At 42.9% G+C, this 17,034-nt stretch overlaps 1 protein-coding gene across 2 annotated transcripts in view; it reads right to left on the reverse strand.

The window, feature by feature from the left end:
* The window catches only part of SPG7 (SPG7 matrix AAA peptidase subunit, paraplegin), a 359,427-nt gene that overhangs the window by 305,545 nt on the left and 36,848 nt on the right, over positions 1-17,034 (reverse strand). The window contains exon 4 of one of the 2 annotated variants that reach the window (XM_085639919.1): positions 9,136-9,377. In XM_085639919.1, coding sequence (XP_085496045.1) covers positions 9,136-9,377 — 242 coding nt within the window. The remainder of the gene's footprint in view (positions 1-9,135; positions 9,378-17,034) is intronic. The other variant, XM_085639920.1, reaches the window with a different exon arrangement.

The raw sequence follows: 17,034 nt of genomic DNA on the forward strand, positions 1-17,034 counted from the left end.
GTGACTCTGAAAAGCTATAGATGGTGCCTTAGCTTTAGTGGAAAGTTTAAGGGAAGATTAAACTCTTTAATTTTGTAGGATTTAAAAGTGCAAAAAACCTTCCACCTGGCAGTAGTAGATTTATGTAATTTGTTGTATGGGCCACCATATGCGATAAGTGGTCCACATTTTTGACAAAAATATTTTTTCTACATACAAGGTAAAACGTTCAAATCTTTAAAGACATCTAGATTATAAAGTATTTATTCAACCAACAAAACTGGTCATCTAGATTAGAATATGAGAAGGATTCATTCTTGTTTCAAATAATACTGTATTATAGTAAGACTTTCAGTGTGAAGGACAAGCTTCACCTTATGCACTTTAAGAAATATGATGTAATGACCTTTGGGGAAAAATGGCAGGACCTCTTCCAAGTTAGCAAGACAATGCTCTTCGCAGCCATGAAGCTCATAGGATGTGTCCATAACAGAGGCAACGACCAAAAATAAGGAACTGGATTGTGGATAGCCATGGAGAAGATTTAAGCAGGCCATCAAAATACTGCAGAATCCATCTCAACAGGAGGTGGCATCACTAGTTTCAACCTGACAATTCTTTTCTCCTCCCACTACTTCAGTCAACTTAGTAGGATGACACACAACCTGGGCAGAAACAGACAAGGCCTTTTTCTGTTTGGGCAGACAAAGACATCGCATGTTTGGGCCTGTGAGGGCCAGAAGGAAATGTTACTTAATTGCAATCCCAGTTCTGCATCATACATATCTTCACTGAATTCATAACCATACCAGAGACCCCGAAACACTTCTAATTTTCATAAAGTACAAATTATCATACATGTCTTGAATTGGAGGTCAAACCTGCCATTTTCCAAAAAGCAGGTCCAACCGGCATAGATCAAACAGGGTTGTGAGCTAATCCTAGTAAGAGTAAGTTAGGAAGACAGGAAGTGAAAAACTAAGGCTACATACTAGTAGAGGTGAAATCCATCATAAATAGGCATGGTACAAGACATTCAATAAATTCTGCAAGGAAACTTCAAAATGATGTGGGATACTATTGCAGGTTCATCCCAAGCTTTGCAGAAGTAGTGGGACCACTAACTAACCTCTTCAGCAAACGGGAACCCAATAAAGAAACAAAATGGATGCAAGCTTTTGGAAAAGTCTTCAGGAATTGAAGCAAAAGTTGTGGAAAAAGTCTGTGATAAACTGTCCAAGTTTTGGGAATATGTATTATTACTTTTTTTTTTTACAAACAGATGCATCAGATAAAAGGATAGGGTGGCTTTGTTGCAGCACATGACCATAGAAATATCACAGTCCGTACTATACATTAGTCCGAATTTACTATCAAGTGAAGGAACAACACTATTCTACTACTGAGAAATAATGTTTGGCAATACAATGGGCGATCAAATCTTTACAATATTACCAGTTAGGACACAAAATTACATTGTAAATAGTTCACCTTCTATGTGGTTGACAAGAAATACGAATGCAAGAATATTACATTTTATGTCTCTTTAACTCTTCTCATTTTAGAGATTGTACATCATGAAGGAAAGTCACAAACCAATGTGATTTTCCTATCAAGGTATCCGTGTGACAGATATCCTGATCGGCCATTTGCTGGTGTGGTGGAATATAAAAGAGAGAGGACAGGCCAGTTGAAAGAGGAAGGAGACCAGATGGCCTGAAGTAGCTTAATCATGGGGTACAATAGGAAGCAGAAATGACACAGAGCGACAAGAGTTAGTGGACTTCATAAAAACAGATGACAGACCGGCAGAAGGATACGTTCCGAGGAAGGACACAGAAGATTCAGAGGGAGGATCAATGGGCAACGCAAGAGGCCTGAAAGTGGAGGAGTCGGGAACAGAGCACGGAAGCCAGGACAAGGAGGAGGAATCATTTCCAGAGTCCGCACAAAAGCCCCAGATCAGTGTTCTGCAGGAGAGAGACATTGGGTCTCCCTCAGCCACAATTTATGCAGCGAACCATGGCTTAAGTTGAGTAATCAAAGAACGGTGGGGGGCTTCGAAGTGGGGCACTGAAAGGCCTCAAGAAAAGTGGGCTTACGGTGGAGCGCGACATGCAAGAGGATGTGGCACTAGGTCTCCTTGTACAAACCCAGCAGATTAACACACAGTGAGTGGGCTAGGGCTTTCACTTTGAGGGATACAGCAATGTCATTTAGATGGGTGGGGGTGGTGAGAGTTCAGCCCTAACATTCTAAGAACTGTGTTTTTGTTCTCTTCTAACGGGCTGGCTTGGGAATGATCCCCTGGAGGCCAGCACTGGGAAAAGGGGACCGTGACCTTTCCTGGATCACCAAGAGAGAGGATCAGACAGAATACCAGAAGGTGGAAAGACTGTGGACCGTATTCTTTTTTTTAAACTAAAGACATACACTTTGCAAATTAGCTAATTTGTAGATGTAGAGACGGATACCCGCCTGACAGTTAAATAAAATACATTTCTGGTAACTGAAACCTATTCCAGTTCAATGGTTGGGAGAGTCCGTTTTGTCTTTCATTTTCTCCTCAAAATGGAGCCCCTTGTAAAGATACTCATTCATAATAGTACCTCCACTTAGAACCACTCTCTGATTTTAAATTTGTCTTCAACTCTGTACAGTGTTCCCTTCCCTTTTTCGTTAGATTTGTGTTATTTAAATGCCACGTACATACATACAAAATGTTTCTTTCCAAAACGTTATCACCTTCTCCTTCGGGTCCTGGCATTTAGGGAAACAAGGGGACTGTTTACTGAGCAGGGTCCCAACACTGTTCTGTTCTGTTCACTAACTGAAGATAGCTACAGTTTATTCAATCCTACTGCAACTACATGGACTTTCCAGTTCTAGCTATAACCTCACTAGACTGGGTCACTAATCCAGTTACTCACCTTCACGTAAGTGATTCAGTGAATGTCCTGTAGCATTTGAGCCGTTCCGCTTTCGATGAGCTTCACAGTGTATTGATCATTTTAGCAAGCCAAGGCTGATATGACTGATACTTCTAGTCTGCAGCCAAGTTCTACTGTCAGACGCAGGCCCCTTAAGGCTAACCATTTTGAGCTTGGTCTTATCTGAGAAGTGAGAGAGGCAGGCAGCATGCACTGTCAACATCCAGCAAACACCAAACAGGAACATATAGGTCTTTTAAGCTATTCATGTAATATCATGTGTCATAGCATGATAGTCATTACTTGACACATGCTACGACATATGCTAAGGGGTCAAATATTTACTTGGTTTTAATAGGAGCTACAAATGACTTGATTTCCAATTGGAGTAGAAACGTTTGACATCCATCCAACCTTAAAAAGAGGGCCCATTGCATGCCTTCCCTCAGGCTCAGGTGTAGAAAGTGGCTTATGCCGATGCAGAACATGCATTTTCAGCTCCCAAGCCAAAAATATGCTGAATAACTTATTATTCAGAATTCATGTTGGTAGGACAGAGGGCATGTGAGGAGCATCACTTAAAACGGTTGGATGTGTGAGAGCTTATGGGACCTTTCAGTTCTCACTCGGATAGCATCTCTAAACATCCCATGCCCCCTTGCGTGTCACCTTCTGATTTAGTTGTCACTCATGGTAAGCGTTTTACAGTCTACCAAAGCATTTGCTTCTACACTTTTTCTCTCTATGTGGGACCTAACCAAAAGAATGTATTCTAGACAGCCAAGTCTCCACGTTGGGTCATAAGCTATCAAACTCAGCCCCTCCATGCTTGTTCAGGTAGAACACTTCACAAATGTTGTCTGTTCCTGAAGGAGTGAAAGAAAGGAGTCAGAGGATGAAACCATGAGTTCTAGAAGGTTGATGTGGAGGACCCACGTCTTGAGCAGATTACAGGCTGTGAAATTTTTAATTGACACCCCCTTAAGCATTCTTCAAGGCAACAATCTGTTATTGTGAATGGAGCTATAGCAGCCTGAAATAAAAAAAATACATGTCAAGGTTTTATATTCCTGTCACAGGTGGATGCGGACTGAAGAGCCTGTCGTAAAGGCCAAGACTGGGACCGACAACCTTTCCCCTCTTTCTTTTCCTCAGCAGAACGAGTGGTTCCCTACAGGAGCACAGCCACCCGTCGCGAACGAAGAACCCGGCCTCTGTACCTTTAACTGGAAGGGATTCGACGATAGCTCCGCCCCCAACAGTGACGACGAAGAAGGCCGGGCGGATATAGAGAGAGAGCTCCAACCTCCAGTGTGCGCGGACACCGGAGAGAGGAAGGAGGTATACGAGCAGCGGAGCGAGAGAGTGTTTTTGGCAAGCGGAGGAGCGGAAGGCGAGAGAGAGAAGGTCAACATCGGGAGGAGTAAGGACGAGGCGTGGGACTGCCGTCGAGCAACGGAGGAGCGGAGGACGACGGCTGGAGAGGAAGCAGTGCCCAAGCTACGAGAGCCAGGAGGCCACCGACCCCGTGAGCCGCCCAGCCACGTTCCCGGAGGAGCGTGGCTCTCCAAGGTACGAGAGCGTCTCTCGGGCTGGGGAGGTAGAAAGGGAGACACTGACTAAAGGGACAACCGGGCACTAGAAGCTAGCGTGTTGGTGTTAAATCCCATTCACACCCCTTCCCGAGCACCACTTCACACATGGCCTGACCGAACGTGCACCGAGTGTTCCCTCACCCCCTTTCCTGAACAAACCAAGCCTAAATACCAGTTACTCAGGGCTTTTTTCTCCTTTCTTTGAGCGCTTGAGCCCCTGGGGAAGAAGCTCAACACGACCCCTACAGTGCCGGAGCCCGGAGAGGAAGGACCACGGCGGGAAGGAGAGAACCCAGGGAAAGGACCGCAGAGGCCCCCCTGCCTTATTACAGGCCCACCCCCATTCGTAAAAGACTGCATAGAACAATAAAACCGTTAAAAACACCACCTCGGTCTCCCGGGTTGTCGTATTCCTCACAATTCCCAAGTGCACCAAACCGCCTAAAACATTTGGGTGCCCAGGTTTAGTCCCAATGACGTCAAGATGAAGTAGAACTCCAATTTAAAGCAGGCAACGACAACTAAATGACTGTAAGAAGCACAAGTCTTCGATGTCAGTGTAACCAGCAGAAAGAGCTTCTTGTCCCTTTCCAGAAATGACAGACCATCTGCACTACAACCCTGGTCACGGATTCTGAGTGATTTCAGACCACTACTTACCAAAGGATGCATTGATCCCCCAATAAGGGATGTATGTTGCATGTATGAAACTGACTAGAAAACTGCACCCCCATAAAAAATGTATGCTGCCTTTTTAGTAGATTGTAGCAAGGACTGTGTTTGGTTTACTGTCATACATAAGGAGTGACTCGGAAATCAAGTATTATCTTACGAGAAAACTCCATTCGTTTTGCAACAAGTTAGACTTTGAAAGATGGATAAAATTAGTAACTACTCTTAAGAAAAGAGTGAAGATGATGATGTCCGAATGTGAAGCCATCACTTTCAAATCATTGCAATTTTCCCAAACCTCATAAGCCGATATTGAAAAATCAGAACTGCAGATCAGCTTGAGAGGTTTCTCATCACAGTAAATGTCAACTCCTTAGCGACCCGATATTTGAAATGCAGACCTTTTAAAACTGATTTTAGAATGAGGCATATTTCAGGGTAAAAGTGATTTTCCAAAAAGAGATGGCCCCATGCATAAAGCAGTTGAAGGAGGATGAAAGCCTCAAAAACAAAAAGTTATTCACCTGAAATTAAAGTTATTCAGCATGGGTATCTTCCATGTATGCACATGCCTAGATTATTCCTCATTGTCAGATTGAGAATCCTCAGTAAACAATGTTTACTTAGCAGAGCTCAAAACCCCCCAGTTAATAATGTGTATATTTTGTGTAGCCAATCCATCTCCCTATGTATTCCAAACTCCAGTCAGTGAGTTGAAGGGAGATGAAGCTTGACTGCCCCAGCAGAGAGAAGGCTTCATATTTTTGAAGTGCCATCAAAACATCTGTTAAAAGTGGATAAGAGTGGGCCCTAAGTGAATCTATAAAAGATACCAGTGCTGGAGAACTGTAGTGACAGGCAAGTTATTAATTAAATATGAAGCATGTATTAAACATTTATGGAGCTGTTTCTAATTGGGCATTTTATCCCTTAAGCAAACCATAGTTAGATGGGTGGTCTAATTTTTTTGTTTGATCCGTTTATTAAAGATTTTGTTGTTTGTGAACATGAGTATAAAATGATACAGTATCATATGAACCACCGTTCATGGCCAATGGACAAATATCAGATCTAAATAATATATCAACAACACGCTGGCATGGTTACATAGTAAACACATATACACCCAATTGGATGGGTGGTCTCATGTTATTGGAAAGCTAACACATCATTAGTGAGCAAAGCCAAGGGACATTCTATGTGTGGGAAAGCTCCAATTGCTGCTTTAATTATTAAAGTTCCTATTCTGGAAAACTACAGAGCAGCAACCTGGAGATCAGCTAATACAGTTTGCTGAGAACTAATGGATTAATTACAACTACAGAATTGATACACTTGTGAGTCAGGCTTTGCTGCATAATCTATCTGTTTAGTAATTAGCTTCCTTCCACCTATGCCTTTGGTCTATCCTCTGGGGATGTTATTTAGCTTGCTACTCTAGACTACTCTTTAAGGATGTAAGAGAGAAGCCCATGGCCGAGAATTGCAGTCCTGGTTATCTGTCATGGGTATTCTCTCTGAACCCATAAACTTCCCATTCTGCCTCCCCATTTCGGGGCCATGCGAGGAAATTACTGAAGAGCAGTGATCCTTCCATTGTATTTCCCCAATAAGTGCTGCTGCACAATTAGAAGGCTAGCAGCTTCGGGAATCTTATCAAGCAGTTTCATTTTAGCAACATTAGTGCTCACCTTAACAGAGGCCACCTTTTCCCTTTAGTGTTTTGTATTGGCATGGTTTAATACATTGACATTTTCAGCCCAATGTATTTTTCTGAAACTTTAACTAATTACATGTTTTAAAAACTAGAAAAATTGACATTTTTTAAGCATATTACTTTATTTTAAAATATTGTATATAATTGTTCCTGAGATGCCACACTTGCATATATTAATTGCATGATATTTTCTACTTTGTATGGATATCTGAGAGAATCCTAGGACACATTTATTTTTCTCCACCAATAGATCTGTCATAGATTCATGATTGACTAGCGACTAAACATTAGTAAAAATAAAAGAAAGTAGATGGCCGAATTGAGGCTCACCTAATGAGGTGGGTAGGCTACAACTATTATATGGCTGTTTCAATGTTATTTGAGTGAAATGTATGTGCATTAAACAGTGATTATGGAGAATTACAAGACTGATGAGAAATAACTTGTGTCTCTGAATCTATCACAGACCCGATTCTGGAGAACTGGACTTGAACCAAAAGGGACACAAGGTTAGGGGTTAAAGGCCAGGACACAAGGAGAGGAAGCGTGCGTTGTAAGACACAAAATGCAAAGGGACAGCATCTCATTTTAGGGAAGCAGATTAGAGTCCTGCTTGAAACAAAGGCAATTCCAAACCAGCTGTGAAGGATGGAGATCAGGACAAAGGAGTACAGAGTGCCTTCAAGATAATACAGATTTTTCCCAGAGTTGTTTCCCTTCTCACTGCTAGCTTCTTCAATTAAGGAAAATGTATTTAGGGTCTTCTCAGCTCTAGCTTCTTAGAGAAGACTAGGGTTTCCCAATTTTAAAAAACAGAAAGCAGATTTTGCTTTACCATTCCACAATTCCCAAGGTCGATTATCCATCTAGAACACATTGACGCTTCCTTGCAGTCGTTACTATTATTCCCCCCCAGTCTTCACTGCTCAAGAAAGGTTTTGTATTACTTGTCTTCATATTCTTCTACAGCCAGTGCTTTATAAGTGTACAGTGACTGGACACACAGATCATTGGCTTCCTAAATACCAATGTCTTCAGTGACCAAAATTACTGTGCATCTTCCTTTCAGAAGACATTCCCTTTCACTGACGATTCCAAGCTCTAAATTAAAATAGTTTCATTTTCAAACCAATGATCAATTTTCCATTACAGAGGCATCAGGGTCATGAATGACGTGCACACAATTTGATAAAACTCATCCACTACTCCAAAGAAGCATCTTCACTGTTCTACACCATTTAAGACCTCAGCATCTGTTAATAGAAGTGCATGACTTTACACAGGCACAGATAACAACTTCACCTTTCAAACAAAAAAAACAATGTTCTAGTCATTGTGTTTTGTCATTTTTTGACTCACAAGCATGTGTACTGTAAGAGCCTACATGCAACAGGCTGGTATCTTATCTACTTATATTATTTGCAAAATTCTTATGGATAACAACACATATTTAACAGAATGCGAAGGATGCATTTTTCTGGTTTGGACACTACTGTGACCCACCAGTAAGTCACTTTGTAACTGAAATAGTGACTTTCTCCAACACAATCTAAGTAAAGGAGAATAATCCCATAAAACCAAAATCTTCCTGGTGATGGCAAAATTATCATAATGTGAATCAGGCAGAGGTCTTCTACCTGCTTCTACTTCTACATTCAACACTCAGAAGGACTCAAGTCATCCAAAATGCTTTCAACAATTGTGCCTATCCATGCTCTAGCCCTCCAGAAACACTGCAGGGTTCATTTTACATATACTACATCCTCCCCTATAAAAAGCAGATGCCACAGGGTAGAGTGACGTCTGGTCTCTATTATACAAAAAACTTCCATTCTGAAAAACTTCCACTATGAGGCCAATCAAGGACACTATAATGTACCGCACAAGATTACACCAGGAAGACACATCTTTAAGCCAAGTCAGACTTTACACTGTTGTGCAACCTATGCTAATCCACACATCCTCAGTCTCATTTTAGTAACAGCAAGATGTCAAGGAGTGTCATGAATTACTTGTGAAATCCTATGCCCCAGTAACTATGTAGGATGGGGACCACATTGCATCAAGTTGGTTAGGTTTAAGGCTCAATGATCATGAACTGTATGCTTTTTGCATGTTCCCTCTTCCACTTGCATCAGTGCTGTTCCATAAATTGTACAATTCAGAACCCCTAAGTGTATAAACCAAATAAAATTGTTCCCATATGGCCAAATAATTTACATTAACAGTTGAAGATACTTACAGGTCTGCCGAAAACAACAGCGCCAGGGTGCAGATAGATTTCTACAATATCACTTTCTGGGACGACCTGCACACGCTGTACCTCTCCTTTAGCCAGCATCTCATTCACAAAGTCACTCCAGGAAATATTCCCACCGCTTGTACTCAGGGAGTTCAGCAAGCTCATCACCACAGCAATGATAAAGAGAGTACGTAGGCGTTCACGGTACATCTGGTCTTCACGTTCCCGACGTTTCTTCTCTTCTTCGTGGAGAAAAGTTAGAGGAAAGAGGAAGTGACAGGAGAAAGCATCAGAATTTTAGAAAGCTACATCAAAAAACTTGTAGTTTGCCTCATGTGAAATACATTTGTTGAAAAGTGGGTCTGCCAACAAGCTCTCATCAAAAGACAAAAACAGGGAACCAGAACATTATTTATTACTCAAAAGGTACAGTAGAATAAAGAGCACAATACACTGATAGGGATGTGGCTGATGTATCAGTAATCAAGGAGTTAGACTGCTACACATGATCTGCATCAACAGCGCCCTGCAAGGAAAGCTGTTAAATCAGAGTACTTGGGAATCTGATAAGTGAAATTTAATTTGTGCTTTACACTTTTTAATGATTTCAGAGGCAAGATCTGTAATATCTATGTCCCTTGTAGCAGGCTGAATATTTTCTTAAGTTAGGATTTAATTATTGTTCGGTAACGATTTTAAAAAGAATGTAAATTGTTTTCTTTGTTCTTTTATGCCCAGTTAGCATTTACAAAGTCATCTATTAACCCCAAAATAACTAGGTATATGTGGTGTAGGAAGCTGGCTCTGTATATACTAAGTGAGGTATAGTGTGCACAGAGTCCAGTGGAACCCCAAAGGTAGGCAGAGGTAAAGTTAGATAGAACCTTACTCTCTATTTGTGGTAGTGTGGTCGAGCAGTAAGGCAGTATCAGAGGACAGAGTTAAGCAGTTGTTGTACACACTCAGTCAGCAAATGAATTCACACATTCAAAGACAGAACTTCAGACCAATTGTTTTTGTATACAAATATTCTTTTAGTTTTTGTATTTCTAGAACCAAGCAAGCCTGGCACAGGTAAGCAATAAATACTTTACAGTAGTAAATGCTGATTCTTCGTGGGAGCAGGTGCTGGTGTCTGTGGATGGTGGGTGTTCTGAAGGTGGAGTGCACGCAACAATGGTTGGTCCATGGGAGTTCAGCGGTGTAGCTGAAGGTGATGGAGTTTTCTGTAGTGAAGAGGGGGTCGAGGGTGTGTCCTGCTGAGTGCGTGGGCTCGGTCACGATCTGGCGAAGTCCAATGTTGTGGAGGTTGTCCAGGAGTGATGCGGTGTTGGGGTCCAGTTGGTTGCCGAGGTGGAAGTTGAGGTCTCCCAGCAGGGTGTAGTTGGTGGATGCAATGGCCTGCGGGGAGAGGTCAGTGATGGAGTTGGCGACAGATGAGGGTTTCTCGGAGGGTGGCGGTGGGGCTGGCCAGTATCTTGAAGTGAAGGTGTTCCATCTGGTCTATGTGCTCGTCCGGGGGTGTGCTCAGGCGGAGGGTGGATTTGTGGAATATGGCGACCACCACTTCGAGAGGTAAGTTGGGAAGTTAGGGGTTGGTTAGGCACCGTCGGTTTGGGCACACAAGGCAGTGGGGCGTCTGGTGCAGGGGTGCCCTTTGGTGTCGAATCTTCTAACCAGCCCCTGGTCGCGGTTAGGGGGGCCTTCTGGATTTAGACTGCAGGCGTCAGCTGGAGGCTTGATCTCGGGTCTGGATCGCCAGGGTGACTTCCTCGTGGTGTTTGCCCACTCGAGCTCGGGCCGTGGACGGCAGGTGCAGAGTGGTTTAGATTTGCGGTTTACGGCCAAGGTCAAAGGCTGTAGATGAACAAATCCGGTGTTCACGGGAGACAAAGTCTTTGGAGTTGAAGGCAGGCAGGTTCTTCGGGGTTTTCGAGGTTGCTGGCTGCAGGACACACCGGGATTTCAAAGGAGCAGGTTCTAAAAAAAAAATTTTTAAATCCAGTATTTGTAAAGCGCGAACCGCTACCCGAAGGCATCCCGGCGCTGGGGGCCATCGGGAAGATTAAGCAATCTATTGCCCAGAGTCACATGGTGCTGGGCTGACCTGCCACCGGGAATCGAAAGTGAGCCCCAGATTCCAGAGTCAGTCACCCTGGCCGTGGCGCCACACCACTTCCTTCCCTTCCGCACTGGTGCAGGGTCACTCTTTTGTCCACGGGTTAAAAAACTAACAAAGTAGAGATCAGCACTGGAGTAGGAATAAATAACAAGTTTATTAATCACTCATGAGTGGGACCACGTCCATACAGCACTCTCAAGTGCTGGAGGAGGTAGTACTCTGAAGTCACAGAACACAGGGCTTTTATACAGTTGTTCTGCAGTGTAAGCATGGGAAGAGAAATAGGAAGGACACGTTTTTGAAATAGTTTTCAACAAAGAAAAGGGCAAGTAAATAACCACTTGGTCAGCAAAGTGGGAGGGGGAGCAGGAGTGCTTATGGCAGCAGAAATGAAAGACAGTTAACAGGTGTACTGGCAGCTACAAACTCTCAGCATGTACATTGCTTTTAGCTGAGTCAGGACGTCAACTAAAATAGATAGCACAGGCAGAAAAAGACGATCAACAGAGGACGGGAGAATTATGAAGGAAAGGAAATGGACACCACAGCCAAAATGGCTGCAGCTTATGCCACGTAAAATATTACACGTTTTCCACAGTTCGAGGGGGAGACAGGCCGGGAGGGCTGGGGCCAAGTCAGTGGGCGCCTTCCTCTTGTTAGCTGCTGCACGGCTGTTCGGTCCTTCTTTCTTTTTGCAGGTTCTTCTCTGAGGAAGCAAGGTTTAGGGGTGAACCTAAATACCAGATTTAGGGGTGTTACAGGTAGGTAAAAGGCAGGCACAATGGGTCCCTTCCCTGGGGTGGGTACACCCCCTATTATGCCACCCTAGGGGGCATGAGCCTGTCCCTGGTTGGCTGAGTCCACCCATCTTCAAGATGGCGTGGACTGAGAGTTGTGCTTCACCTGGCCTCCCCCACCTGAGGGGTGGAGTTGGCAGAGGTGGGCACACCTCTCTTCATCACTTGTTTTTCCTGCAGGTTCTCCCGCCCAAAGTGGGGATCAGAACCAGTGGGGACCAGTTGCTGAGAGCAACAAGTGGCCTGGGGAAGCTCACAAAGGCGGCAAGCCTTTGAAGCTTCCCCTTCGTGAACCCTGCCCATCCTGGGGGAGGAGGCTTGGCACCTCGTCCAAGGATGTGCATTGTTTCAGGCCCCAGAGAGCAGCAAGCTCTCGACCCAGGGGTCCAGAAACATGTCTAGTGGTGGCAGCTGAAAGCAGCCACTCAGCCTGGACACTAGTGGTAGGTTAGTTTTCAGGGGGCATCTCTAAGATGCCCTCTGTGTGCATTTTTCATTAAATCCCACACTGGCATCAGTGTGGGTTTAATATGCTGAGATGTTTGATACCAAACTTCTCAGTTTTCAGTGTAGCCATTATGGTGCTGTGGAGTTTGTAATGACAAACTCCCAGCACCATATACTCTTAATGGCAGCACTGCACTTACAATGTCTAAGAATGGACTTAGACACTGTAGGGGTACAGGGCTCATGCACCTGTAACCTTGCCACTGGTATAGTGCACCCAGCTAGAGGGGTGGCTGGTCTATGCCAGGGCAGTGGGTTGTACAAAGCAATACCAAAGGGGATGATGGACGGATCATTTGAACAAATCAATCACTCACCCCCAGTCAAATGATCTGGGTTTAATCCATCATCATTCTTTAGCTCACTCCACCACCCCAGTTCAGACATGGCCATATGCAAATCAGTCTGACCCTGTGCCTCATGGGAACAGTCCAGCCCGAACTACCAAGCCATGTCTTCCCTGGACCGGAAACAAGCATCCTGGGACCGGTTTCGGGTTCATAACCCTCATCAGCCAGGCTATCTTGAATCCAGTGGCAAAGTGAGCAAGGGACCCACGTCTGGGCATACCCTGCCAACTTAGGGCGAACAAAGCGATACCAAAGGGGATTATGGACGGAGCGTTTGAACAAATCAAACACTCACCCCCAGTCAACTGGCAGTGGGTTGTAGGCATGGCACACAGGGATGTGTGCCATGTCGACTCTTTACTTTGTTCTGCACCAAGACATGCAGCCTGCAAAGGCAGTGTGGGAGTGTCAGGGTACAGGACCTCTAAGGGTGGCACAATAAGTGCTGCAGCCCTTAGAGGCCTTCTCTGGTCACAATGTCCTGGATACCTGTGGTATCATTTACCAGGGGCTGACCTGTGGCCAGAGATGCAAATTGGGTTTAGGCTTCAATGCAGTTTTAGGGAAAGAACATAGGCCCTGGGTACCTGATTAGCAGGAGAACAGGGCACCCTCAGTCAAAGTACATCAGCAATTCAGTGGGGGCATCCATGCAGATTAGGGCACTTTCTCACATGTGGGTCGTTAAAATAATAAAAATAAACCAGCTTGATATAATTATATAAAAAAAACAAATGCAAGAAGAAAGGATCATGCATGGAGGCAGTGGAAAAATTAAGCAGGTATAATTGTGAAGTAAATTTGCACAAAATATATCACAGACAGACTGGCAAAAAGCTGGAGAAAGATGTGTACAGTTGTGTTGTGAGCTAGCTTACCTCTGTCATTGTGGGGGTAGAATAGTGGTATAGAACCAGTTGGGCCATTAATGTTTCATTCAAATGTAAACAGAATGTACTAAAATCTCCAAAACATCAACATGGCACTAGAATTCCAACACGAAAGTACTACCTCGAAAAAACTGTTCCAAAAATGTTGAATAGCTCTAAAAAGCTATAATCGGATTTAAATCCATACAGTAATATGTGTAAATACGTCATATAGTTCTGGGTGTATGGGACATTTCGATTACATTTTATTTGCCGAATTTTAAGCTACTTACTTTTTATTGTTAAGGAAGTCAGGTAAAAACAAATACACTTTCCTTGTCTTCAGAAAACGTGCTCGAACTAAGAAGTCCTTCTTCAATGTTCACTAACACTAGCATGCAAGGTTCACTAACACTAGCATGCAAACGTAATCTCCAGGATGTTATTTGAAAGCTTGTGAACTACAATCAAAAAAGGCAAAACATTGTTTTCAATTCCCTACCAAAGTTAAACTTAAGTTTAACTATGCTGCAACTGATGCGCCAGTATTACTAAAAAAACTGCATAAGTAGGACGTAGTACTGCAGCCTGCAGGCACCGGGTTCAGAACTGTAAAGCTACAATACGTGGTTGAAGTGGCAGGCTCTTGCAGTAGTAAGTTGCCATTCCACCCCTAGTGTCAAGAGAAATATTCTGCAACCTTTCCCTAGTACAGGCAGCTTCTACACAGTTGAAACTCATTTCTACGTCCTATATCTTGAAGAACACAACTCAATACACAATGAGAGTCTGTGCCACCCAGCACTCCTCAACAACTATCATCTGCATAAAGAAAGTAAATCACAATCATCACAAATTACCTCAGCACCATCAAGTCCCCGGCACACACTCCTACACGGTCCTTCTTGCAGATGGTGTTTTGAAAGATAATTTTAGTTAGTGAATAATCGCCTGTCATGACTCAATGAATTTAATTACAGGCCTGCTCTCAGGGTCTTGAAGGACTCCAGGGTTTAATTAGTCACCATCCTGTGAAGTGTAAATTGCAACAGCCTCCCTCTCTTTGCCCCACCAGCGCTAACAAACCTGTGCCCCAATCTTTCCAACTGCTAATGTATCACTTTCAAGTGAGAAAATGCCCTAGGGTCGATGATAATTGCACTCATCGAAGTGAGCATAACCTCCTAGATGTCATCAGTTGCCTCTAGGTGGAGTATGCAAACAAAAACAATGTTGGAGCTTTCAATACTGCACCTCCAACAGACACCACTGGGACCAGATTATCTCTTATGAGAAGCATGACCAGATGGTAACGTACTACCGGAGGTCCTTGAGATTTACCTAAACCACAACCTGTACAGTGTGGGGTTTTGACGGCAGCCAGGGAGTCACGGATGACCAAAAAGCAGCAACTTTGGTTACATCAGTAAAAGGCATAAAGGTGCAACCTATGAAAGGTTGGTTTCATTGTGTATGGCACGAGGTAAAAAGAAAAAAAACATTATTCTTTGGTGAAAAGCGGAGTATGTACAGCAAATTGTAAACAGCCTGTAAAAATTAAAAGGAGGCGGTGAAACCTAAAAACATCAACTCTAAAAGGGAAAAAAGATGAAATATAGGGGACAGACGACTCAAAGGGAAAGAGTCTATTGTGGCAGGTTTCATTTTTGCACCTGCATAAGGGCACCATGGCGTAATCATTATGTACAACGTTCCACCCACTCAGCGAAAAGGGCATTGTTCAAGAAAGTGTAGGGAAGACTGTACCTTGGAGAGGTAATACATATTGCATTGATGCAGCAGCTGCCTCTGGGTTCGTTGTTTTTATGAGAACAAGTAGATATGGTCTAGTGCAAACGTAAATAAGGTGTTCAGCGGATTACACTCAAGTTCATCCACCCAATACTGAATGCGTACCCAGCATGTTTATTAACTAAATCACTATTTAAAAGACAATCTTAACAATTAGCAGAATGCCATATACTTGGCCATCTGCAAGTATGTCCTGCCCATAAAGAAGAGCGCTACATTTGACTAACTGCAATCACTCTAATCATTCTTTCGAAGATTTTGGGCAAGCTGATTTTCATTTCTCCTTCAAATTGAGCATTTTTGGTAAATTTAAGTCAACTTTACAATAAACAAAATTTTAAAAAAACAGCAATAGTTCTGAATTTTCAAACATTCTTTTATAGGCAACAGTTAAAGGTCACACTCCGGTTCACAAATAACATTATTTGTCTGGTAATACATATGGATTTAATAGGGGTGTAAATAAGGAGTATAAAAATGCCTAAATAGTGGATATTGCGTTAGGGTTCTCGCTATAACTCCCTCTCTTACATGAGTTGCAAAAATTCGAACTGTCTTCTCAAATAACTACATGGAGTCCATCATTGTATGTTTCACTCAAGCATTTCTGAAAATCACTTACAATGGAGTGGAACAGCTCCTTGATTAATCTATTAACGTATTAATACATTAGTTACATGGTATGAATTGTTTATACAAATTAACAAGATATATTGTAAGGATTCCGCTCGTCAATAAAAAAGAATCATATTTTAAACACTGTATAACTGAAGCTGCTATTTTTTAAACGTAATATTTATTTTTGTACAGCTACGAGCTCAAACAAATTGGATTTGAATTGTTTATTTTTTCAAAATTAACTGATATAAACTTCATAGTGAATTACTAGACACGGTTATGAATGGCTTAAACTAATATCGGCCGTATTATGATGTCAGTGGAATCATTTTTAAGAGTGTAGTTTGACAAGGAAATATTTTCTCTAACTACCTCAACATTGTTGTGTTTTGTCTCTTAGCTAGGTTAGGGAAACAGTAATACCTTTACACGTGCATTAGAACGATCTTGCGGTGTACATAAGGAAGCATGCTGTTGTTTACATTTGCCAGTCAGTATGGAGTCTCGTTTATACATTCCCAGGCTAGCTTGGTCCACTCTGTCTCTTCTTGTTCCCTACAATCCCAGAATCGCTTTGTCATGCTTTCTGCTCATCTTCATTTACAGCCGGTCTTCTCTTTACATACCTTATTTCTGTCATTTCTATGCTTACATAGTCGAGCCGTTTTTTCTTTACTCACACCCTTCATTATCTATCCCTGCACACAAGCTGTCCTTTGAGCTGACCATCCATGTTCAATGGTCTGCCCATTGGCACCTCTAAGTACGAACAATACTGTTTACTGGCACACCTGGCCACTCACCCTTTGCAAATAGGCAGTCAT

This window comes from Triturus cristatus, chromosome 12 (assembly GCF_964204655.1).
Source record: "Triturus cristatus chromosome 12, aTriCri1.1, whole genome shotgun sequence".
NCBI lineage: Eukaryota > Metazoa > Chordata > Amphibia > Caudata > Salamandridae > Triturus > Triturus cristatus.